The following is a 25,093-nucleotide window of genomic DNA, read 5'->3' on the forward strand; positions in this document are numbered from 1 at the left end:
TATTTCTGCTTACGACTCTCTTCTAGAAGTTGCTGTAATATAGTGGCTAGAACCTGAGCTTGGTTCTGAGAGTTGGTTGGACACCACAGAGTCTGTATTAGTTCTTAATTAGATTATATTTCTTAATTAGGTTATACACTTCCTTTGACAGATATATCACCCATTTGGCTCTACTAAGGCCATCATATATTTTCTATAGAATGTAGTAAGAAGCAGCATGAGGACTGTGAAAGCCCTCTAGGAATTTGAAGATATTCTTTTTGTTAATTTCCTTACTTAGCCAAATGCTGTAGTAACCTTTGAAAATTTCAGCTGAAGTATTTGGCTGAAAGTGATTGTTGAAGTCCCAGCTGTGCGTTCTGAAGAAAGATACAAGACATTCCTTAGTGATGCTTCACGTTCCACTGTAATACAGCCTTCAAGCCACTGATCTGGACTAACAGTGGTCTATAAGGCTAAATAGGTGCTCTCTTAGGTGAGGGTTTGTTCCTTCTGTAGTCTTAACGTGATAAGTAGAGATCCACTGGACAGAAATGAGTCCTTCCTGCTTGCCTGAGTTGTTTGAATGCTTGAATGAGCTGTGCTTGTCCTAACCCAGAACTACCTATTCCTTGGACAAAAGTATTACTGATTTGAATATGAAAGCAGATTTTCTCTATGTGGTGAAATAATATAGCATATAAATAATATAGATTGTTCCTATATAAAGTCAAAGACATCAATTTTAGTGTATGCTTGCTACCAGCCATTAAAATGAAGGTTACAATTGGACAATATTCAATGGCAAGTTCTGCCTTCCTATTTTTTGAGAGACTGAAATGCTTTGGGTAGATAATTATTAAGAAAAAGGGCATGAGAATAAGAAATAAAATATACCGGTCTTAAAAAAAATGTTTGAGGAACTTCTGTCCTCTCACAACTGTGCAGGAGTTCAGTAAATCTGAACTTCAGAGACAAATTTCATAACTAGTTAAATGGAATGCTCTTGCTTACAGCCTGGAAGGTACAGCTCATTGCTGCAGAAAACTATAAATAAAACAAGCTTAGAAAAATAAATCGTTTACTAGCAAGGTTATTACTGATATCCAGAATTATAATAATTAATGCTATCAAAGTTTTAAAGAGATATTATATTTCAGGCTTTGGGGCATAGGTTAATCTCTGTCTGACAGATACCAGGATGAGACTTGTGGGAAGATGATGTCATGTCTACCTTCTGTGGGCTCTTGTGGTACTGCCTAAAAACTGTGCTGGCAGTATACAAAACTAATTGAACTTGTTTGATTGCTTGTATTAATTACTATATAAAAAGTCCTTTACAATGTACATCCATATCAACATAAGTGATAGTTATCTACAATTCTGTATTTAGCCAAATTAAGTCATGAAGAACTGCAGAATGGTTGGATATCTTTGTGATTGTGTAGGTGTCAAAATGATACTGACACTTATAAATGGTCTCACACTACGCTGAACACACATACTGAGCATATGTGTCTGTTAGGGTGCAGTGTGTTTTTTATATGCGTTTATTTGTTGGTTCAGGTTTTGTGGCTTGGTCTCACAGCTTTGCTGACGTGACCAATACATCATCTTTTCTAGGTATGAGGTCTTATTCTACTATCTGCTTTTTCCAAAAAAACCTCTCAACTAATGTGTATTTGCTTGTGTAGCAGTTTGGATGACAGCTGAAACAAGGGACAAAATGACCTTCCATTAAAGTTCACTAGCTCAAGATATCTAGTGAAAAAAGTATCTCAAAGCAATTTCCCACCCACCTATGTTGTGTGTGAAAGGAAATAAAAGGAAACACACACAACTATGTGATTATGCTATACTATGCTATACTGTACTATATGTGAGAATAGTTTCATTGAAAATATTTGGCAACGTTCAACTGTGACATACTCTTAACATTTGATTAATTTTAATGATTAAATTTCTCAGAAACATTTTACATTTTAAATAATTCTTATACAGAAATCTAATTCTAGGTTAAACAAATCTGTCAAAAGTGACATGGGCAGACTGACCTTGCTTGTGGTCCACAGAGGGGACTTTTTAGGTGGTGATGCTGGGGGGACATGACATGGAATGACTGGAGAGTCATGCTTGTTGCTGGTGGCCATCCCCAGGAATGGGCTGTTGAGTCACCATCCCTGGAGGTGTTCAAGACATGTTTAGATGCTGTACTAAGGGACATGGTTTAGTGGGGAAATACTGATGGTAGGTGGATGGTTGGACTAGATGATCTCAGAGATCTTTTCCAACCTTGGTGATTCTATGATTCTGTGATTCTATACTATAATATAATTTATATAACTGTTACACACTTTTTACTGTGATGTTTTCTGTAACATCTAGTAACTGGTTTTTAATATAATTTTAAGACTCTACAGAATAAAAAACGCTGTTATTTTATAACCTTCTGGCCAGTTACAAGCATGGTGTAGCTGTTTTACTCAGGGATGTAACACCAGGATGGCATGTGTAGACTTCCACAAGAGAACAGGACCTGATCTACTTCTTAGTGAGAACCAGAGGCAGTACAGAAATTCAATTTCTGTTGTCTGTCCTGTAAGTAAACACACAGTAGGAAGAGGTTGTTTCAGAATTTAACGGCTATTAAAGGAGAGTTTTAAGGGACCAAAGTTGCTTTCTGCTTATATAAGAGGTTTCATTTAAAATCATGTGCTAGCAGTAACCATACAGATTTGCACTGTGAAACATCAATCTATCATGCATACTTTGTCCCTGGTAATGGAAGGAGAAGGGAGCCTGATGGTCTTTGTACTTTCAGTTCTGGCAAAAGCAATTGGAATGTTTTTCAAAGTAGTGTGGAAGGATAACTTTATGTGGTAGATGATCTCATTACTTCTCTCCTTGTTCCTCAACCAGTGTAATTAATATCTAAATGTTCCCTAAGATTAGTTTTATTTCCTGTTGTACTATTTGACAGACACTGCTGAGATTTGAATTCACAGCAGGCAAGAGCAGATGGCTACCTTTGCTAACAGATTACTGCATCAAGGCGTACAGACTGTCCAGCTTTGTCTCAGTAAACTCCAACATATGATTTGTAAAGTGAACATAACAGAAGAAATTTATGACACCTATAACAAGAAACATTTTACTGCTTAAAGAAGTAGAATTGTCCAAGCAGTTATTGTACACTTGTGCTGATCTTAATAGGCAAGAAAACTGCTTGGAAAACAATTAGTTTTCTCTTTGCTATTAGTTCCTCTCATTTCATTTTTAATGATCTAATTAAACCTCAGATTTCCAATACATATAAATTCTATTGAAGTTTAAGCGAACATATTAAAATGTTACAATTCACACTAATAGGATTGTTAATTGTTTGTTTGGGACTTTTTACATAAGCAAAACAGTCTCTCTTTAAACTTTCATACCTGCAAGTCTGTGATGAAACTACAGTACTCTAATTTAAAAGAGAGGAAAGGAAAATAAAATAAAACATTGTTTTAGGAAGAGAAAAGTAGTTGTAAGATCATGCACACACATCCAGCATAGCAGATAAGTTAGGTTATGTGCGATCATAAACTCAGGGTAAAACTTGCCTGGAACTGCTGATGGATGATGCTTCATAAATGAGGACAAGGCCTTGGACAGTGTGTAGCAGCTCCATGGAAAGGCATAGAATGACCTAAGAAAGATCTGATGTTTCTAGCATGATGAATGATTATTTGCCTTGTAAAGAAATGTGTGACGAGTGAGTTCCTGTGTGCTAGAAGTCAATCCTATGTGCTAGAATGCCAGATACTGCTGGCATTATTTTTGAAGATGGTTGATCTATTATTCCTTGTGTATTTGGATATGCTCATTAAATATTATTCTTCTGGAAGATCCCATTGCTTTGGATGCTGAAGATAGAGGTGTGAAGTGGTTTATAGCTATGATATGTAGGGGAAGTCCTGGATCTTGTGAAGTCTAGGCTGTTTACCTGGTACTGTCATACTGCTTTTCTGCTTTCCTGAGGGCAACAGCTAAGTCTGCTGGAGTACCTTGTACAGCAACTCTGTACAATAGCCCACCTGCACTTCTGACCTTTCTCTCCTCTAGTTTGATCTGTTCTGTGCTTTGTTTCCCTCATTTCGTACTTGGGTTTTGCTGTGCTTTCTGTGAACTCTGTATGAGAGGGAAGACTGCAATCTCTTGTGTGATACTGGAGGCTGGTGGGATTTTCCTCTTGGTGCTGTGGAGATCAGTGAGAGCACCACAGTGCCAGTTAGATCCTGGAAAACAAAGATGCCTTTGCAACTGTAGCAGAGAGATAGATTAAATTTCTGGTTTTAACAAATGAGAGGGAGAATGGTTATTTTGAAGTTAAAAACTGAAGGTAAATTCTATTTGCCCACCTGAAGCATTTTTCTTTAAAATTAGCTGAATGATTTTCTACATGCAATAACATTTTCTGAACATGCAAAATGGAGGCAGTGCAGTAAAATGTTATGTAGGAGTTTAAAGATTGTTGTTGTGTGTTTCCATAGATGCTATTTGTATTCACTGACAGAACTGTGGGCAACTGACCACAGTGAATATCTAGTTTAGTGGGGTGATTTTGCCTGCACTTTTACAGTCTGTATAGAAATGAGCAGCATCTATTTCCTTCAAAATCAAATGCATGTGCTTTTTGTTGTTGTTTCTGTCATAGACTTACCATCAGCAAACTTAAGCAATTACAACATCACTGTGGTGGAAGGAAAGAGCATCACACTGTACTGTGATACAACCGGAGGGCCACCCCCTAATGTGTCCTGGGTGCTCACTAACCTTGTTTCAAACCATGAGGTAAGTTTCAAAGAGGTGACAATTCAGAGAGAAGAGATGTCTGCTTGTGAATGGAATTAAGGTTCATGTCCAGATTTTGTTAGCTTCTTATCAAAAAGATGAAGATTAATGTTGGGATAACATTTGTTTTCCAGTTACTTTCAACCCAGGCTAACTGCTGCAGTGGTTCTGGAAAATGTTAAACATTTGCTCCTTGAGATTTATAAATGAGAGTACTGTAATTTCTTGGAGGTTGTACAGTGAATAAGGATACTGAAACAAAAGTGCCTTCTCAGCACCTACACAGAGAGAATAAATCTTATATATCCTAATAATGAAAAAGGCTTTGTGTTGCTAATTGTGTTGTATTTTCAAGCCAGAACCCTGGTGACCATGTTACCAATTGATTTGACAGTTTTGATTGTCAGTATTATTTTGTGTTTTGTTTCATTTTTCTTCAACAAAACAAAACAACAATGAAGTCTTGGAAGTCAAGGGGACTAAAGGGTAATTAAAAGGTTACTAAGAAAAATGGCATTTTATGAATTGTGAAGACATTGCCTCAACAAAGTCATCCAGGCAGTGGGAATTTTGTTTTCTAAGATCTTTGTGTTCTGTGTCCTTGCTTTGGACTGTGTGCACAGTGGAGACAGACAATTTGTTCTGGTGCTGATGAGGAGTAGTGTCTTCCACATACTGTAGCTGACCCTTAAATTGCAACAACTTTCATGCTGTAAGGCCTTCTGTTATTTACCCTTCTATGTGGCATTGGCTTCCTAGTGTTCATGAGTATGCAGACTGCCTGAACATTTCTGATGTGTGCAAAGTGTGAGATGTGTACTTCTAAAACTGTTTCTGTAGTGTGTATGTGCCAGGACCTCTGGGACCTTTTAATCTTTGCACTTTCTGCTTTGATGTCATTATTTTGGGTCTGCATAGGGTTTGACCAGTGTGTCTTTCAGCTTTCATGAGTAAGAATTCTGCAGAGCTCTAGTTTTATTTTTAAATTTTCCTCTAATCTGTTAAGCTACCCAAAGGCACCAGTCGTCATAAAGAACAAGAAATTAGGACCGTTTGGGGAACCTATGCCAAGCTGTGCTTTTTCTTTTTCTTCATCTATTTTTCTTTTTTTTCTAGTTATGAGCCAAAACAAATGTGGGATGCTGTTCAAGAAGTGAGATCACTTCATTTTTTAACCCTCCTATCTTTAAAATGCCGTGTTCAGTTTGCTTCAAGGTTTCCAGAAATACTCTGTCCTGGCATAACTTCATGTGTGAGATTTCAGAGGGGCTCATGGCACAGGCTAGCTGCAACTTTAGCTGTGGAGCACAGTAGTCTTTTCAGTAGCGGAAGAATGAGTGCCTTTTAAACCTCATTTCTCATTTGCAACTATCCTTCCCCTTTCTGTGAGTGTTGTTTTTGTTACATTCCTCTCACTTTCATATCTGTGTTTCTGCCTCCCTTTTCTTCACCTCCTATGCTGTTTTTGCCTGCTTTTTTTCTCTCTTTTGTGTTTTACAGAGAGAAATGTTAACGAAAGTTAAAATTGTACCTTATTCCTGCAGAGTTAACTACACACTCAGCTTCTATGCTGATTTTTTTTACTATAGATTTCAGCCACGAATCTTTGTTTGGAACCCCTTCTCTGAATTCTCCTTTTAGCACTACTCATCTCTGAGGTCTGCACATGGAGAAATGCACAGTGAGCTGTTGGCTTTTCCACTCTGCCTCCCACAGTTTCACACTGATATCAGTGGGGCGTTTAACTCATACAGGGTTGAGGTGTCACCTCAAGGTTCAAAGTTCCAGTTCTGTGTGCGGAACTGTTCCTGTGTGTCCTCATTGACTGCTGCTAAAAATCACTGCTTTTACAGATGCATTGTCTGTTTGTGCAGCACTGCCGTGTATGTGTACCTCAAAAGGCGTTTTTAAAAAGGATGCCAATTATTGCTTATTCTCTAAATGTGTTTTGATTCTACTCATTTTTAAGAAAGTAGCTTTGCATTTTATGAAATATTCAAGTGTGGAAACGATAATTACTTGGAGATCATGTGAATGACCTGGTTTAAGAAGACATTGTCTTTGACAACTAGTTTTGCTAGCTACTATTTTTTTATAATGCAGTCCTGTTCACTTTGTGAAGTGTAGCATAGCTGCGTATTTAATATGGCATTTAGGCTATAAACGTGCTGTGAACTTTCTAAGAATTACAATAATCAAGAGTTCTAAGAATTATAATTCTTACGTTAATTAGTGTTAGTATGTAAACACATAAATCAGTACTTGGGCAGTAGCGTAAGTTTTAGAAAGTATGTCATTTCTCATGAATTGTTTTATGAGAGGAAGAAGCTTTTAAGAGAAATTTGGTGAGGGAAGGGATGAGGGAAAAGATACACCGTGGTTTACCAGAGCTCAGAACACAGCAGTGGAAGAAATGTCACACAAGTGTGAGGAGACCAAAGAAAGAGTAAAGCAAGGATAGAGAAGGAAGGGGGAAGAAGTTTGAGGGAAGGGACATACCATAGAAATCAGTCATTAAGTGGAAGAGAGGGATGAACAAGGCTATGAGTGAATAAGAAAACATTTGTCTAGGGGGGAAGTGTTCAAAAAAGACAGAAACTGGCAGGGATGGGACAGAGAAGTGGATGAGTGCAGTATTTACTGCAGGACTGCACTTTTCAAACTTTAGCCCCTGATAGTTACAATTGGTTCTGTGTTTGATGTCTGCTGGATGACATGCCAAAGTAGCATTTTGATTAATTACGGATTGATAGAACTAAGGAGAAAGCAAAAAATGATGTTGAGTTGTGGCTAGTGATTCACTGCATTTCCCTTGTTTCTTTAGGCTGCAGTTGATACATGCATGTTTTTCTATCATTTGTAGAGTGACACAAGTAAGAATCCTGCCTCGTTAACCATAAAGAATGTTTCGTCCATGGACAGCGGACTGTGGATTTCGTGTGTGGCGGAGAACATTGTGGGAGAGGTCCAAACCTCTGCCGAACTGACGGTATTCTGTACGTACCCCGGTCTCCATGCAGCTCCTGATGCCAAACCCCATTAGCAACAGCTCTTTTGGGTATAAATATTCTTGGGGTGCACAGGTTGCTAAAACAGGAGCATCTTTTAAGCATGTGAGCAACCTACTGCAGTTAATAATGGGAACAGCCCAGCCAGAAGTTGCTGAATTTGTCTTCTTCTGCTCTGAGTTCTGCAAAAAATAAATTTCTAAATGCTTTATCTTCAGTTAGGATAGCCTGTAAACATGGTCTGAAAGCCAAAGCACTGCCAGTGTGGGAAGGTTTGTAGTGGTGTGCATATACATACACTGTATCTTAGGAATTAAGAAGTGTGATTGCATAGAATTAACTGTAAGAGACTACAAATGTTCAAGTTTGTATTATCTAGAGCAACGACTGCTTTGTTCAGAAAATAACAGACTTGAAACGCTTGTACTGCCAGACGTAAATTTATTTGTCATAGCTTGAATAATGTGCTTTTTGTCAGGGCCAAGGAGGGGGTAAGGAGCATGTGATATGGAGAAACTAGCTACTTAGATCTAAGATCCCAGCCTGAATTCATTTCATGTGAAATAGACAGCATTTTTTTACAAGTTACAACCCTCTGTTTAATTGGAGATGGGAACAGAACTCTTTGTAGATGGCAAACTTTGCTCAGTATGTGTTCATGACAGAGAAAACTAGAAAAAAAAGAATCACTATAGATCTACTTCAAATGGCTTGTAGGTTGAAATTGGATATGTAATAGCAATGGGAAGGAACATAAACTAGAAATGTTTCAACAGTGTAAATGAGATTCTGAGCTTGGCACTGTTATGAGTGATAAAAAGGAGTGTAACTAGATGAAATTGGATGCAGTTAAGAATAAATATCAAGGAAAATTTCCCAATAGTGAAATAGAGAGCAAGGTGTTGGAACAGTCTCCTGAGGGAAACAGAACAAGTCTGTATTCTTGAGACATTTAGCAGGTTTGAATAAAGAATGAGAAAACGTGTAGTAGAAAATGGTCATTCCCTGACAGAATAATCCAGGGAATGAAGTCATCTGTACTGGCTTTGATTCTGTGAGGAAAATCATCTGAAAGTTTGGATTTCTGGCAGAGGATTTTTCCAGTACTGCTTGCTTTGGGCCAACTTTTACATATTTTCAATGATGTTGTGTTCTTTCAGCACTGCTCTGCACCATTTTCTTCTGCAGAGTAAAGCTAAAATTGCTTTTTTCTTCTTCACCAGAAACTGAATTTCCCACACCTGGCAGGTATGGGATCTAACTGGTGTTCAGTCTTTAGATAAAACAATTAATTTTTCTTTTCTGAAGGGTGGTTTTGTTTCAGTTGTAAGTATAGTAACCTACACAGAGCTGATGAGCTTCCTATTTGAGTGTGCTGTGAATAGGTATCATTCCTGCGAGTAACTTCCCATGACACTTGAAAAAAATGAAAAAGATGATGTAAGAGAGTGGGGAAAAGACATGTTCCAGATATTCTGATGATGTTCACTCTTTTTTCCAATATAGTTGCACCAAATATCACTTTTATTGAATCTCCAACCCCGGACCACCACTGGTGCATTCCATTCACTGTGAAAGGGAACCCTAAGCCCACATTGCAGTGGTTCTATGAAGGAGCTATATTGAATGAGTCTGAATACATCTGTACTAAAATACATGTTATCAATCAAAGTGAATACCATGGCTGCCTTCAGCTGGACAACCCTACCCACCTGAACAATGGTGCTTATACCTTACTGGCCAAGAATGAGTATGGAGAGGATGAAAAGCGGGTTGATGCTCATTTCATGTCAGTGCCTGGAGATGGTGAGTATGATTTCTTTTCATGTTAGCCATTTCAAACTGATGAGAATGTGCTTCTAGCAAGGTTTTTTTCTGTGGATGAATGTCTTTAAAATCCATTGTAAAATAATGTTTTTCTTTAATAGTGGAGGCTGTGCTACTGCACTCTAAATTCCTTCCTTAGGTATCCTCCTCAGCACCAGATGAGGCTTGAGAAAGGTGGCTGCTTCTCAAGTGTTTTCTCAAGCCTCAGTTCTGATCCTAGAAAGTACTGAGTGCCAGTTCAGGCACTCCACAGGTGTTCTACGCTGTGTTTGAATTCAGCTAGGCAGTGTATCCAAGGACATTGGGGTGCCCACATAGCATCTAGTGTCTGGTGGCAACATCAGTATTGCAGTCATCCGAGTTGACAACAACAGATTGTGTAGGACACCAGAGGGAGCCGGAGAGAAAACAAGTAACCCCGAGGTAGGGTGGTGGAAGTCTCAGGTCTTCACAGGCATTTAGCTGTCAAATTCTCATTCGTTTCAGCTGAGGTTGGAACCCTATGTGCCTATGAATATCTGTGCTCAAAATGGTTTATGTTAATTATGTGCAACTTCTGCTCCAGAGGCTCTGCCTCAGCCTTACGTACCTGAGTGGTACATAACTAGGCTCAAAGTGGACTAACTCAGTGAACTGCAGGGACTGCTGCCAGTGATTGATGTTCTGCATGGTGTGATATTTCCCCCCACATCTTCAAAACCATATGTGAAGTGACTGTAAGAGAATGAAGACATACATGCAGATTTATCATTCTATCTCTGAGAGCCTCTGAGTGGACCACGCACAGCAGGAGTGAAAATATAGGCATATTTTAGTGTAAATAATTGCACAGTCATATCTGAAAATATGAGCATGTGTGTACCTTTGGCTTTTTAAAAACAGAATATAAAAAGCCTTCTTTCTGAAACAGCTATGTGCAGTGCCAATGTTATCTGACAGAAGATGTGAATATTTAAATTCTCTCTCCAGCAGCGCAAGGCAGGCTAGAGACAGTAAAAATATGGTCTGTACTTAGCGTTTGCTCCTAACAGCTCAATCTGCTGCAGGGCAAAAGATAGCAGGTCCTTCCCTTTCCCACCTTTAGAAAGAGAAGGTGAAGAGCAGATACAGCCAGGCCCTCTGTACTCCTGCTGTGCTTAGCAGTCTTCTCTTCTTTCTTCTCTGCAGTTCTTCCTTAAATAGACTCATTACAAGAACATGCCATGATTCCATCTACTGGCATCCTCTGTTACTGTGCTATAACAGCTCAGTAACACAGTTCACCTTCTCCATGTTCTCTGTGCAATGGAAGCTCTGTCACACTCTGACTATTTAATACAAACCTGGCTTCATTTTCTTAACAGAATAACAGTTTCTCTAATACACTTATAATAATTTATCATTTCTTTGTCTTCAATCCATATCCCTCTTACTGTTCTGTTTTGCATTTTTGCTTCTCCCCTGTACAATGAAGATTTCCCAGCCTTTAAAATCACTAAATAGAGCAGGAGGCATCCTCCCAGTTAGAAATATAGTATTATTATTTGCTCCATTGTTTTTACACTCATAGTGAATTTAGGTCTCCAAGATAATCTGTGCTGCATTTTTCAGCATTTCCAAGCTCTGTGATGGATTAATCTTCACAAAAACAGTATGGAGGAAACTAGACTACTAACCAACAGGATGTACCTGCATTAGAAAGCAACTCATGCATGGTGGATTGCTGCAAGCCAGTCTTAAAAATTAACAATAGGGGAAATTGCTTATCTAGTTAGCTTTCTCAATACTGGTTTTGTTAGAGGAGACTTTTTCTATAAGAATAATGACATTGAGCTTTGTAATATTTCACTACATTCTTGTCTCCTCTACTGAAGCTGACGTAAAAAAAAAAAAAAAAAAAAAAAAAGGTTAAAAAACAGAATCCTCCATGCATAATATTGTTATTATTATTTACTATTACTATTTAAAGATCTGCCAGGATCTTTCAAAACCCTTAAAATACTTTTTGAGTGCTGTCGTTACTGTGTAGTTTCTTCTTTTGGCCCACATATTGTACAATGAAGCATGAAGATCAAGGCCCACACCCTGGTATTATGTTCAATTCCATGCCTTCATGACTGAATTAAATACCAGCCCTGATGTTTCATGGGGTGGGGCATCCTTGCTGAGCTTTGAACTGATTCTCTAGTTATTAACATCACTTACAGGCAAATGCACTGCAGGTAAAATAAAATAAAATAAAATATTTAAAAAACCCCTCACCGATAAGCTGTACATCTACCTAAAATAAACATAACTAAGTCTGAAGCGTATTCCTAGCATCAATGGTGCACATAAAGGAGAGGGAAGCAAATACCATTGTGAAGTCTGATTGTGTTAATGACATCACAGTTAATGCTGCAAATTAAAATTTTGCTTTAGAAGCTAAAGTCTGGATGGAGAAATTTCAGGCTTTACTAGCTAGATTTTTAACTAATTTTAATCTGCTAAAATTCTTGAACTCCCGAATAGCTGTTTTTGCTGAGGATGATGTGCTTATTTGAGAGTACATTATGACAAACAGTAAGCAGGACATGTTCGTGTTTTATTCTGAGAGCTGTTCCCAAAGTTGATCCAAAACATCTAATGAGTGCTGGAGAGATTTTTACCAATATTAATTGTTTTTAAGAAAGCTTGTTCATCTATGAACATTATACAATAAAATTCAGCTGAAGGAATTCAAGTCACGTAGTATCTTGTCAAAGTAAAAGAATATGTTAGATATGCCACAGAAGTAGCATCTTGGTTGCGTGGCATAACAACATGGGTCTGTTTTGCAAAAGTATGTTTTTGGATTGAGTCTTTTGCTGCTGCTTTATTTTGAAAATGTCAATTTCATAAGGAAAGAAGCATGCAAACAAAGTGCCGTTGATGTACTTCATGGAGATGAGTGAATAACATAAGTCTCTAATAGTTTATTTACAACGACCTGTTCTAACAGAGATCAAAACAACTATGCTGTTCTCTGTTGGCCTTAAAAATAATTAATTGCAAGTAAAAATTGTAAAATTACTGTGGTGAAGTTTAATGTTAAAATAGCTTCAACCGATGTTTTGATGATTGAGAAGATATGTTTTTATGTAGACAATACTAAAAAGAAATTTGGGTTTGGTCCAGCATCTTGATTTTTTTCAACTTTATTTGAAGTGAACTATTTCGTTATATAAAAGGTATTGAATGGAATCAACGACTTCCTAGCTTGAGTGCTCCTGGCAGGAATTAAGGGTTAATCTGGTTTGACTGCTTCAGCCCCATTCCTGTAAATAGTAACAAAAATGTTGCCATGTAACTCAGGAAATAAAGGCCTGGGAGTTTTGTCATTGTTGTTATTTTTCCTTCAGATTACAGAAGTAAATTAGTAACACCATCTTTTATCAGATGTTTTACAATGGAAAAAGTGAATCCATTAAACATGGAAGGTAGACACTGTTCAGAAGTTGCTTGAGCACAGACAGCAGTACGGGCTGTTTTCACTTGTTATTTATTTCTGCTTATTTTCACAGCAGTTCTCATGGGGTCTGTTAGGCTATGTATCTGGATACTAGGAGGGCTGCTCTGAAAGTAATGCCTCCTATTTTATTATGTTGGCTCATGACATCAGAGGGATGTTGGTGATATGGCAGCAGGGGTTGAACCTTCCCATCAATATTTCCTAACATTTTTGTTGTTGTGCGATGGATGGCAGCAGTGGTGCAGTCTGACAGAATGATGTGTGACATAGATGTGCGTATGAAGCAAAGGTGTGGCAGTGAATTCCTCCATGCGGAAAGAATGGCACACGTTGACGTTCCTTGATGCTTGCTGAACGTTTGTGAAGAGCAAGTGGATGTGAGCACAGCGAGAACAGCGAGGCCATGGGTGGTGTGTTTCAGCAGCAGCAACAGCAACAATGTATCACCTCCATTGCTGCAGTTTTTGATGAGTGTGGCATGCAGGCTAATGAATAGCTAATGATGGTGACTGTGTTGAAGGGTAGTGTTTCGTAGCTCTATCAAATAGTGTTATTGCGGTCTTTGTATGTTGTAGTTTCCATGGAAATAAATAGGCGGCATTACTTTCAGAGTGATCTGTGTAGAATACTCTCAAATGCATTTGAAGGGAGACCTAATTATCTGCTGCCATTCTGCTAATAGTTTGCAACTCTTTGTTTTGTATTTTCAGCACAGATTCTCATGTTGTGCTGACATAAGCATAAACAACAATGTTCTAGTCATACTTGACAGTGGCTTTATGCCAGTGTAATGCCACTGGTGTGGAATTACTGCACATTATAAGAATTATGCCTTTTGAAGTTTGATTCATCTTTAGAGGTTTCAACCATCTGCTAATTTTATTTCCAAAACAACAAAGAGTGAGTATACAGAAAAGATGATTAGGAGCCTACTACATAATCTTTATAGACCCGGGTGAATGGGTATGTTGAAATATAATACAAATATCTTTCAAAGTTTGAACTGTCTAATACTATGCTAATTTCAGTGGGCATTCTGAGCATTTTGCTCACATATGTGCTTAGCCTTATATATGTGTGATAATTAGAAAAAAACCTGAAAACTGGAACTAGTAAAATTTAGAAAAGAGTAGATTAGATGGGTCCATTTGCCTCTGTAAAAGCTGGCCTGTGGGAGACCTGACTCTTTTGGTACTGCGTTCTGCCTGCAGTTCAGCTGTGCAGCTGTCTTCTGAGTTGCACCCTTTCACAGAGTGAATGAGATGGTGATGCTTAGGCCATTGCTAGTTCTAGCCCTTACCTTGACAGCTCACAGTGCTGCAACTGTAAGGCAGTTTGCTCTCACAGTGCTTATACTGCAAATTTTTTGACCAGGTAAGAGTCAGTGTTTGTAATTGCTACTGAAATCTGCTTCCACTAATGGTTGGGGAGATTTTTGTAATTTATTTTCAATGAGAATAGTTACTGTTTCACTTATTCCAGGTATACATTGACGGCATTTTACCCAGTTGGGAAATATTTCTGCCTTTAGCAGAGCCAATACTCTGTGTGTTAGCTGTTTCACATGAAGCTAAACGTTAACCCTGGGGATAGCTATAAAATATTTTAAATGTAATCTGATAAACAGGTAGTGCAATATGTTGATGCTGCTTTGTATTTTTGTAGGTACTGGTAATTGCTATTGCAAATAACGTGTCAACCCTTAAAAAAGACTAAAGAAACTCTTGTTCTTCCAGCATTTACAATCTATTTACGAAGGCTTTTTCTTTCTTTTTTTTTTTCTCTTCTCCATGTACAGGTAGTGGCCCAATTGTGGATCCAGACGTTTATGGTATATATTTGATTTTCTTTTTCTTTTCTTTTAATGATAGAAATGAAGAAAAACTACTAAAAGATTGAATGTCAGGGTCAGTTAAACTGAAATGGCGCACATTACAATAGAATTCTAAAAAGTACTTTTTGTTGTTCGTTCTTCTCCTGCTTTATATTATTTAAAATCAGCGAGGGCAATATGACGTTCTACTTGTTCTGCTGCTTTTGATTCACATTAGGAGAGGCATAAATCAACTGATACAAATGGTTGCAATTGGTCCTGTAGAGTGACAGCTGTCTGATGTAGCTCACAGGCATGAGATTTGGTGAGGCATTTTGCAGAGGAAAGGAAGTTCATGATTTCTCCTTATATAACTTAATTTATTTTTCAGGAATGTTTCCATACTTGTTTAGCTTCCAAAAATGTACCCCTAAATCCCACTTAAAAATGAAGTTGGCACAAGTAAGCTTTCCTGTAGGCAATTTATTTTTCTCTGCCCTTTCATTTGTACCTTCCTTTAATCTCTCTTGCATAAGCAGAGCATCAGCTCAGTGATATCTGAGTGAGTGCCAGAAGATTCGATGACATGGTGTTCACATTAGCTTTTTAGGTGAAATGTTTCAGGCTGTACCTAGTGAAAGTCAGCATGCACTGGAATAGAAGCTACAAACAGAAAAACAACCAGCTAGTTTTACATAACGGTTCTGGTGATCATGAAAGTCCATACCCAAACACCCTTTAGTTTCCAGTGGGAGCTTGATCCTATTTGGAGTACTTTTATTTGGATGAAATGGCCCATAACTCAAGTTTCCTTAAGCTGATTTAAATGTTATTGCTTTGATTCCATTCCATGTCATTAAACTTTAGCAAATGTGCAATTGAAGCATCATTTTGGCTTTAAGTGCTCAGAAATACTAAACACTACCCCTTCTTCTCTTTGCAAAGTATTATTTATTTGGAGGGGTGCATGCAGTGGTGGCAGTTGGCACAGTTTCTGACTTACATTCTATTACATAAGCCAGATACACGAAGATTGTGATTCTGAGCTCTTCGCCCGGGTCCTAGTGCATGTGTCTGGCTCTCACCATGTGAACACTGTGCTTCAAATGACTTTGGTAGGCTCTGTTGAAATGTGTGCTCTGAGCTGTGCAAGTGAATCTGAGCCAGCAAGATCTTGTCCTGATGAAAGCAGTATTCCTTTTTATTTCTGACTTTTCTCTCTGCTTTTTGAAATAGCTGTCTTTGATCTTTGCTTCAGTGACTCAGTGCTTGCTGTGAGAAACACTTTGCAGTCTAGAGTGTTTCCCTAATTATTCCAAATTCACAAGCCCAGTTGGTGAGACTAATATATAAGGCAGACTGGAAAGATGAGAAACTCCTTCACTTCCGTGGAGAACCAGGGCCTGCGTGGTGGACAGGGGCCCACTGGGACTAGCTCCCTCTGGAGACAGAGCCTTTTCCATGACTCCCATTCAGATGGCTTGATCCCTGAACTGATGTTTACTCACAGCTTGGATGGTGCTAAAAGGAAGGTTTATGGCCCACTCCCTTCCCGGCTGTCCCTCAGGACCTGACCTTCTGTGTCCTGCACTCCCTATGAGATGGTTTCCAAAGGCTTCCCACTAAGTGTTTTAAAAATACTGTGGGAAACAGATCTGGTGAGGCAGCAGCAGCAGCCTGTGCCATGCTGTGTTTTCTTGGGGTTCTTGTTTTGGGTCTGTGGCTAGTGCGGGCCTCCTGCAAAAGGTGAAGAGGAGAGCTGTTTTGATGTTGCATGGGAAGAGAGTGGGAGGCAGTGGGAAGGCAGTGCCACCTGCCTGGGGCTGAGCAGGAAACTGATGCCAAGCGAGCTTCTTCGGCTCCTAGCTCATGTCTTCATGACATGCTCTTTCTAACATGGTTACGTGTGAGACAGTGTGCCTTGAAGCACTCAGCCCCAAGAGGGCTGTGCAGAATGACTCCCTGGTGCTTACTGCAGTGATCTTGTCTGTGTCGCAGCTGCTTTGCACCTTGCTTGTAGAGCAGTGGCAGGATTCTGCCAGCTCGAGATGTGGCTTAGCTCAGCTGGCACGGTTACAGGTGATGCATAAGGTGCTAGGCACCAGGGAATCTGGCCCTGGAGCGATACAAGTCCCAGAGAGTGTGAGTCGAGAGGCGTGACCCTGTCTCTATCAGAATGCTATGTGTCTATAGCAGGATTTCGTAATGAAGTGAACAAGAATTTGTTTAAGTCAGAATTGCCTGGTTTTGGCTGCATGGCTGTTGTGTGTGTTTTCATTGCCTGGCTCACCCATTTCAAGAGGCCTTGAAAATCTGGCAATAATTCACATGTAAATGCTTCACACTTATACTGTGGGAAATGGCAATGCAGCACCAGTGTACTGAAATGGCCTACATTTTCTCTTGCCCATTTTAACATAAAACTGCATTCAGAGGATTCACAGGCCAGACTTGAAATGTTTTGCATAGTTCTCATTAGTCCTTCAGGATATGCTTCCCAGTAGCTTAGGACAAATTTGAACATAAGTAGAGGCAGATTTTACCTTTCATGATTTAAAGGTGAGATTAAGGGCAAAAAAACCCCAAACCAAAACTCTCTTGAAAATTTGTGTTTTAGAGACTAGTGAAGGCTCTAAATATTTGTTTCATGTATTGGTCTTGTTGTAAAGCTACTGTACGTACAGGCTTGGTCAAAACTATCTCAGTGAAGACATGGAGCAGCTAATTGTACAGAAAGCCCAGTCTCATAATCTGAGATGCTTGTTACAAACAAGATTCTGCCCTGGTGTGCTGCCTACAAATGAATTAAACAGAAATCTCCTCCTTTTCTGTGGCAAAACCTGTAGTAAGAGGCTGGTCTGCACAGCTCTTTGTCTCAGAGGCTGGGCTGCTTGTGCAGGTGAGCCGTTTGGATAGGGTTTATGCTGCCTAGAGTTAGGAATGCTGTTTGTTTGCCTTTCATTAGTATTTTGACCTCACCACTGAGGAAGCTATAGACATAGATACAGTGCTGAGCTGGAGAGTTCAAATGGTAAAGGACCAGGAAATTAAATTTTGTTTCCCATGAAAGCTCTGTAGACTTAATATGTATTTTGGCTTGAAAAAATCCTATCCTTCGGCATGTGTGGTGTAGAGCCAGAGGGGACTACGTGAGCTGATTAGACAACCTGACTGTACTGACTGTAGCACTGGTGGCAGAGGTAGCTGTGTGGGTTCACATCCAAAAAAATCTGCAGCCTGCTGAGTGCTTTGCAGACAGAAAATGTGTTTGTGCATGCATGAAGATCAAAAACCTGGTGCAGCTTGTTGCTAGCAGTGCCAGCTGAGCTCTCCAAAATGGCCTTCGGAGCTAAAGAAGACAAATTCTACCAAGACGCAGCCCTCCCTTCCTCCCCATGCTAAGTAGCAAGGGTTAGTGCCTCTGCGGTTAGTGAAAGCTGTGCCTCTGCACTTTGCATTTTTCATATTCACAGCTATGATTTCATCTGTAGGCTCATGGAACTGTTTTTAATCAAAATGTGCAAAGAAATACACAATTAATTGCTAATTTAAATTACAATGCTGGAGGTGCATTAGTAATAGATGCCATTATTGCCCTTGTTTCTTTCATCTGCACACAATGCAGTCATAAAATTGAAACATTATGTATACTTCCGGATGTAATCTTAAAATATATTCTGTTTTGTATTTTAATGTATGTATCTCTAAGTTAATATGAGTAGTATTTAATTATTTTTATCTCATTGGAATAAATTTGACAGAAAATCATGGACTGTAAATATATTTGTTTATTTTTAAATCATTATAAATAATTGAAGCCTGTTCATTCTTTTGATGGAATAGATTCAGATGCACCCCTGTAGATCTGTCAGTTGGAATACTTTGATAAATCAAATTTCTTCGTAATGTCTCAGGCATATAACTCTTAAAAGGGTTATCTGTATGACAGTTTTGTCATGCCAGACTCTAACCCTTATGCACTCAATAGTATTTTTAATTATTTTTTAAACTAAGAAAAACTGATATTTCACATTTGATAGTTATAAATGAGCTAAAAAGCAATCTTCTGATTTCACCTCAGCTAAACAAAAGTCCCTGAGCTAATTTCTAAGACAGTCCTATATTTGTCTGAATACAAGGCTGGAGAAGTTCAGTGTAGAGGGCAGTCTTTCATTTTTAATGTGAAGTCAGAAACACAAAAATAGCTTTATGGATGGAGTTCTTATTTAACTCTAGGTTTTCCAATAGAGAGATGATGGCATAGATTGCTTCTCTGTAAAGATGCAGGGAGAGCAAGCTTCTGTTTTCAGGTCTGTCAGTCACAACACATTTGTTTAAAATTGTCTGTGACAGGGGTCTCCCCCAAAATGTACCAGATACAAAAGCAAGTATGTATTGAGATATACTATTGATCTTACTGTGTTGCAGAGCTGTAATAAGAAAGACAACTTATTCCCCTCTGAAGTTAAGAAATAATAAAAGCAACCTTTTTTTCCCCTTTCTTAAGAATATGAAACCACGCCTAATGATCTTGGAGACACCACAAATAACAGTAATCAAATCACTTCTCCGGATGTTTCCAACAAAGAGAATGAAGATAGCATCACTGTAAGTATATACATTGTTTCCTGATCCCTAATCTTGGCAGACTTTCTGACTATACAACCAATGAAACTGTGGAGATTGTAATGGGACCCTAAACTACTAGAAACCAGAGGTATTACCGTGTGATGACCCAAACTCAGAAAAAAGAAAATGTTAGAGCAGTGCCCCCCACTCTGACCCACACCCCCATTTTTGAAAGACTGTATTACTTCCCAAGTAAAATTGCTATTTAATTTGTTTCATGCTCTTCTGAGCAACCAAGTGTAAATTTTTAGGCCAAGACTCTGCTTCTAATTTAAGCCAAAGAGAGCAACTCTTTATTTACAAAACAAAGACATCCAAGGCAATTTTAAAAATTGTTGTTTGAATACCAGTTCTGAAATCAGTTTCTCCTTACAGAGAGGTCATGCTGTAACAAACTTTCAGACTCTTAACTTTGTCTCTAAAATGGGTTTTTATCTATTTTTTTTTTTTATAAGATCACTTGTATTTGACTTCAGCACATGTAGCTGTATTGGTGGGTCTCTTCTCTTGTATCGTTGCATCTCATGCTGTCCTACTGAGCTGCTGGAGAACAGCAGCAGGTGAGGAGTTAACATGCCTGCCCCCAACACCAGTCACCCTGCAGAGTAGCAGGCGGGGGAAAGCCTGTGCACTGTGGCTCAGTGAGCCAAGTGTGATCTGGGGAAAGGCAGGAAAGGAGGGACTGCTGGCTGGTGTTGTCTCAGGGCAGCTGAACAGTGTATGCTTCATGGTGATAGACTGTGCTGAAATACTGGGAGGATCTCAGACACTCTTATCTCCTCTGATAATAGAACTACTGAGTGACTGAGATTGGAAGGGACTTCTGGAAGTTGTCTGGTTTCCTCACCCCCAGGCTCAAACTGGGGCTGGCAACAGCAGTTGTAGGTCTCTCTTTTTAAAATCTCCAGGAATAGAGGCTCCACAGCAAACTTGGGCAACCTGTGGAGTGTTAAACCACTCCCACGGTAAATCATAGAGTCATAGAATGGTTTGGGTTTGAAGGGACTTTTATGACTGTCTAGGTCCGACCCCATTCCTGTGGACAGGGACACCTCCATCTAGACCAGGTTGCTCAAGGCCCCATCCAGCCTGGCCTTGAATGCCTTCAGGGAGGGAACATCCACAGCCTCACTGGCCAACTTCTTCCAGTGTCTCACCACACTCAGAGTAATGAATTTCTTCTTAATATCTAGGCTAACTCTGCTCTTCTCCAGTTTAAAACCATGTCTCCTCATCCTGCCACTACCTGCTTTTATACAAAGTCCCTCCTCAGCTTTTCTGTAGGTCCTCTTCAGGTACTAGAAGGCCACTGTAAGGTCTCCTTGGAGCCTTCTCTTTTCCAGGCTGAACAGCCCCAGCTCTCTCAGCCTGTCCTCATAGGGGAGGTCCTCCAGCACTCTGATCATCCTTGTTCTTCCTCCTCCTCCAGCAGCTCCTTGTCCTTTTTGTGTTGGGGCTTCAGAATTGGATGCAGCTTTTTTTCTGCTATGTTTTGTTTATTTGCTTTCCTGTAACATGCCACTCTGTGTCCCCTTCCCACCTTGAACACTTAGGATGTTGACAAAGTGGTTTTCAGAGTTTATCTGAATCTCTAGTCTCTATAGGGTGGAAGAAACGTCAACAAGTAGCAGTTTTCTGTCCTCTTTGATCTGAATGCAACTGCCTCCTGGTTGAAATGAATCCCTTTAACTGGGTTAATAAGGATGAATGTCTTTGAAGATAGTTCACGAGAGCAAAACAAATAGATGTTTGTGTCCTCTTTTTATAGGTGTACGTTGTGGTGGGAATTGCAGCACTGGTATGCACTGGCTTAGTAATAATGCTCATTATTCTGAAGTTTGGAAGACACTCTAAGTTTGGGATGAAAGGTAAGAAGTGTTGCTTTTTATGTCTTCCATAATAACTGTGGATTGTATAACCTTACACATTAGGCTTCTGCACCAAGAACAGCTGAAATAACCAAATGAATGGCCATCACAATTAGTGTTTAATTCATTCGTCTGGTAAGTAAAGGCAGAAACAGATGCAGGTGGGAATACAGAATTTTGAATCAAGCTGTTCTACTCTTTTTTTCTTATGACAAATACCATTTATTTCCATTCTACTGAATAGCCCCACACAACACTTCCTAGAGTAAAAGACTGAGTCAGTGTAGGGAGGAAGAATGTAGGAAATTAAATTTATTTTGGTATGACTTAGATTGCTATGCTGTACATAAGAGTGTACTGCAAATGTTGCCTTAAGGTTATAGATGCAAAGAAAAAACAGTGGCAGGAGTAGAAGGTACATTTGCAGTGCCTGCTGTCTTAAAGGACTGTCTGACAGATGCATTTTCATGAGCTTCTGTGTATATATTGATAAGTGGCAGCGGGAGAGGATGGCAAGTGGTCATGTCCGTCTGGGAGGGAGACACCTCAGCTCTTCCACTTACTTATTTTTTTAATTTTACATCTTGATGGAGGGATGTGTAACATAGGTGTACAAAGGGCTCCATTACTGTATTATTTTACTGTTCTCATCAATCATAATTTGGAGATATCGGTAGGACTATAATAAAAAAAAGAAAAAGGAAGAAATACAAGAAAAATAAGAGAAAAATGAGGACTAAACATTTCTTTACTGAACACAGAAATGATTAACTTTTGTTCTTAGGATGTGTTGTTGAGGGTCTCTGTAAAGAGGGGTAACTAGTCTATTGTTCCGCTCCTATTAACCGTATGTTCTTCCTCTCAATACTGCTTATGGTATAGTACCACATGGATGCAAACTTTGGTGAATCTGGCTTATCTTTGGCAGTACTCTTTCCAGAGATACCTACTGTATATTTGGTGTTTCTATATTCTGCTCAGAGAAGAGTTCCTGGAGCAGATGAGACTTGAGCAGAGCAGAAGTTTAGATGGTCCAGGGGTGGTAACCTTTTCCCTCACCTCCTTTTGTTGCGGTCTTCGGGTAACATTAAAAGAGAATAGTCATTGTAAAGTATCCTGAAAAACAACATTGAGCCTGCAGTTCATGTCCAGATACTATAAAAAACTTCCAACAACAGAACAAATGTTAAGTGTCCATTTTATCTGTGGACAGAACTTTCTGAATTGCAACTAGAAAGCAAGTTAGTGGAAGCTGGATGAGAGCAGTGATTGGCAGTGTCTAATGTTAGCTCTTTAAAGCCAAGTGTTTATTACATTTTCCAAAATTTGCACGCATATTTCAACACATTGGAGAAATTAGGAAGTAAACTGTACCCTGAGGGAGGATGTACAGAGATTTATTTTGTCTGATAAGAAATTTAATTACTTTTTTGGGAGCACTTAATATGGTAGTTGCGTTTCGGTACCTTCAAGTAGAACTTTTTGCACAAAAAATAACAGTCTTACATAATCAGTAAGTTTGACTTTGGTGGCTCTTTTGTTTCAATTTGATTATGTAGGTCATGTTTTAGTAAGTGTACACTTTCAGGATTACTACATGAAATTATGAAGATGTAGCAATCTCATGTGTGGAGTTTATTTTATTCTCTAAACATAACCAGTGATGATTACCAAGAGCTGTGATTCGAGTTCACAGTTCACTTACATTCCTTCAGAAACTAATCACAGGCATGGTATGTGTGGCAATTGTGAAATGTCACTGCGAGCTACAAATAACTGTTAATGTTTCATTAGAAGAGAATGACCTTCAATTGTCTGTGATGTGAACTTTGAACTCCTCTAGAGTTTGTATTCATACCTGAACATTCAAGCACGGCTCTATCCATGACACTGAGTCCCAGATACACTCTCTTAATTAACATAATCAGCATTATTGAGTATATTAAGGCCGTACTTAATGGCCTGAGATCATAACACCATTTACTGATAAGTCAGACCCAGAATAATAATACCTGCTCTGAAAAGTCTGCTGCATAAATATATATTGATAATTAATACAAACTGAGGTATTTGACTATGAGTAAAATAATGCAAAGGTGAAGATAATTTTTTTACATTAGGTATTGATCAGTATAATGTGAAGTTCTGGGGGAAAAAAAGGGATCCGATCTGTGAACTCCTTGAGTCATATGCCTTCAAATTCAGTGACAGCAAAATTATTTCCAACTTTGCATATAGACATTATTTCATATATGATGCTGTGGGAAAACGGGGAAAGTAAAATATCTCGGAAAATATTTATTTTAAAAAATATTAAAATCTCATCAAATATTCCCCAAAATATGAATGCATATTTTGCATTCATAAAGGGCAGTTCTTCATCTTTCTGTTGCTTTATGAACATGCAATACTATCACTTCAGACACCTTATCATTAAAGATCTCTCCAATATTCCTTAGGAAGTAGTTTAGAAGAAAACAAACAAACTAATCACTCAGTAAATGGAGCAGTCAGACTGGCATTCAGTGGTGTTTTTGATTTAGCCATATACATGAAAAGAGGGAAAAAATGTTCTGCTGGAGATTAGACAGAAGTATGAAGTAGGTGCCGTTACTTTACATCCTGCAGAAAATGCCCTTACTTAAGGGATAAAATTTTCATCCCATTTGGGTTCATGGCAGGCATTTGCATTGTGTCAAATACTTTGTTTTATACATCATGTTTTTTAGTGCTTGTTTATCCCATCTTCTGCACAGGCATCATCTATCCCCTACTTGCACTGTGTCCTTGCTAAATAATCCTGTGCTTACAGAGCTTGAAAATGGTTGGAGTCTGGGACTGGTGGTATCTAGTCACTCCAGAAGGAGATGTGACATGAGTAATTGTTGTCTGAACTACAACACATATGAGGTGGCTGCACTTGGAAGCTCTGTGCTGAGCAGACACTGAGTGCCATAGGGCCAACATGCCTCCCCTTGCCTTCTTCCTGTATCTGTACCTGAACAGAACAGAATCTAGTTTATGTGATAAGGAGCCCCACGTCTCTGGAGGCTTCCAGTCCATTGGCTGAGCTGATCAACCTCTTAACAGGATGTATGGAAGAGCTGTGTAAAAATAATCTCTCTTTGGCTTTTCTCTTCATGTTGTATATCTAAGATGAGAGGACAGCTTGGAGTATGTTCATTTCACTCAGTTACCCTTCCAAACTGTAGTAGCAGACAAAGATGACAAGCAAATCAGTTCACTTGTTCACCACCAGTAATAAAACCAGAGTATTTTTTTTTTGTGTCTCTTCTGGATTCTAGCTGGGGTGGGGTTGCACCATATGAGGCAGTTTTGCTAATACTTGTGTTGCTTCTTTTCACTTGTCTTCTAGAACCTGGGGAAATAGCAGGTTCTGATGATTGATTTCAGGAACTGTATTAGTTTAGGGCTGGTCTGAGATCTGTGCAAGATCAGATTTAAAATATGATTAGTAGGAAAAAAGAAACTGTTCTGTGAGTAGTGTGCTAGACTTCTAGATAGCATTGAAAAATTCATTAGGATAACCGGTGAAACCTAGATATCTCTTTTTTCTCAGCTTGTGTGCATTTTAAGCACCTTTTTATATGGAGTATGTTGAAAACAGCTTTGTGTGAAAAGTTCCTTTTGGCTGCTTCAGTCTGGA

The 25,093-nt window shown here is 38.9% G+C and overlaps 1 protein-coding gene across 8 annotated transcripts in view; it reads left to right on the forward strand.

Moving 5' to 3' along the window:
- Positions 1–25,093, forward strand: part of NTRK2 (neurotrophic receptor tyrosine kinase 2) — a 210,252-nt gene that overhangs the window by 37,564 nt on the left and 147,595 nt on the right. For all 8 annotated transcript variants that reach the window (XM_015280249.4, NM_205231.2, XM_015280253.4 and 5 more), the window contains exons 6-11: positions 4,676–4,812; positions 7,676–7,808; positions 9,327–9,626; positions 14,915–14,947; positions 19,437–19,537; positions 21,327–21,426. In XM_015280249.4, the coding sequence (XP_015135735.2) occupies positions 4,676–4,812; positions 7,676–7,808; positions 9,327–9,626; positions 14,915–14,947; positions 19,437–19,537; positions 21,327–21,426 (804 nt within the window). The remainder of the gene's footprint in view (positions 1–4,675; positions 4,813–7,675; positions 7,809–9,326; positions 9,627–14,914; positions 14,948–19,436; positions 19,538–21,326; positions 21,427–25,093) is intronic.

This window comes from Gallus gallus, chromosome Z, assembly GCF_016699485.2.
Source record: "Gallus gallus isolate bGalGal1 chromosome Z, bGalGal1.mat.broiler.GRCg7b, whole genome shotgun sequence".
In the NCBI taxonomy this organism is placed as follows: Eukaryota; Metazoa; Chordata; class Aves; order Galliformes; family Phasianidae; genus Gallus; species Gallus gallus.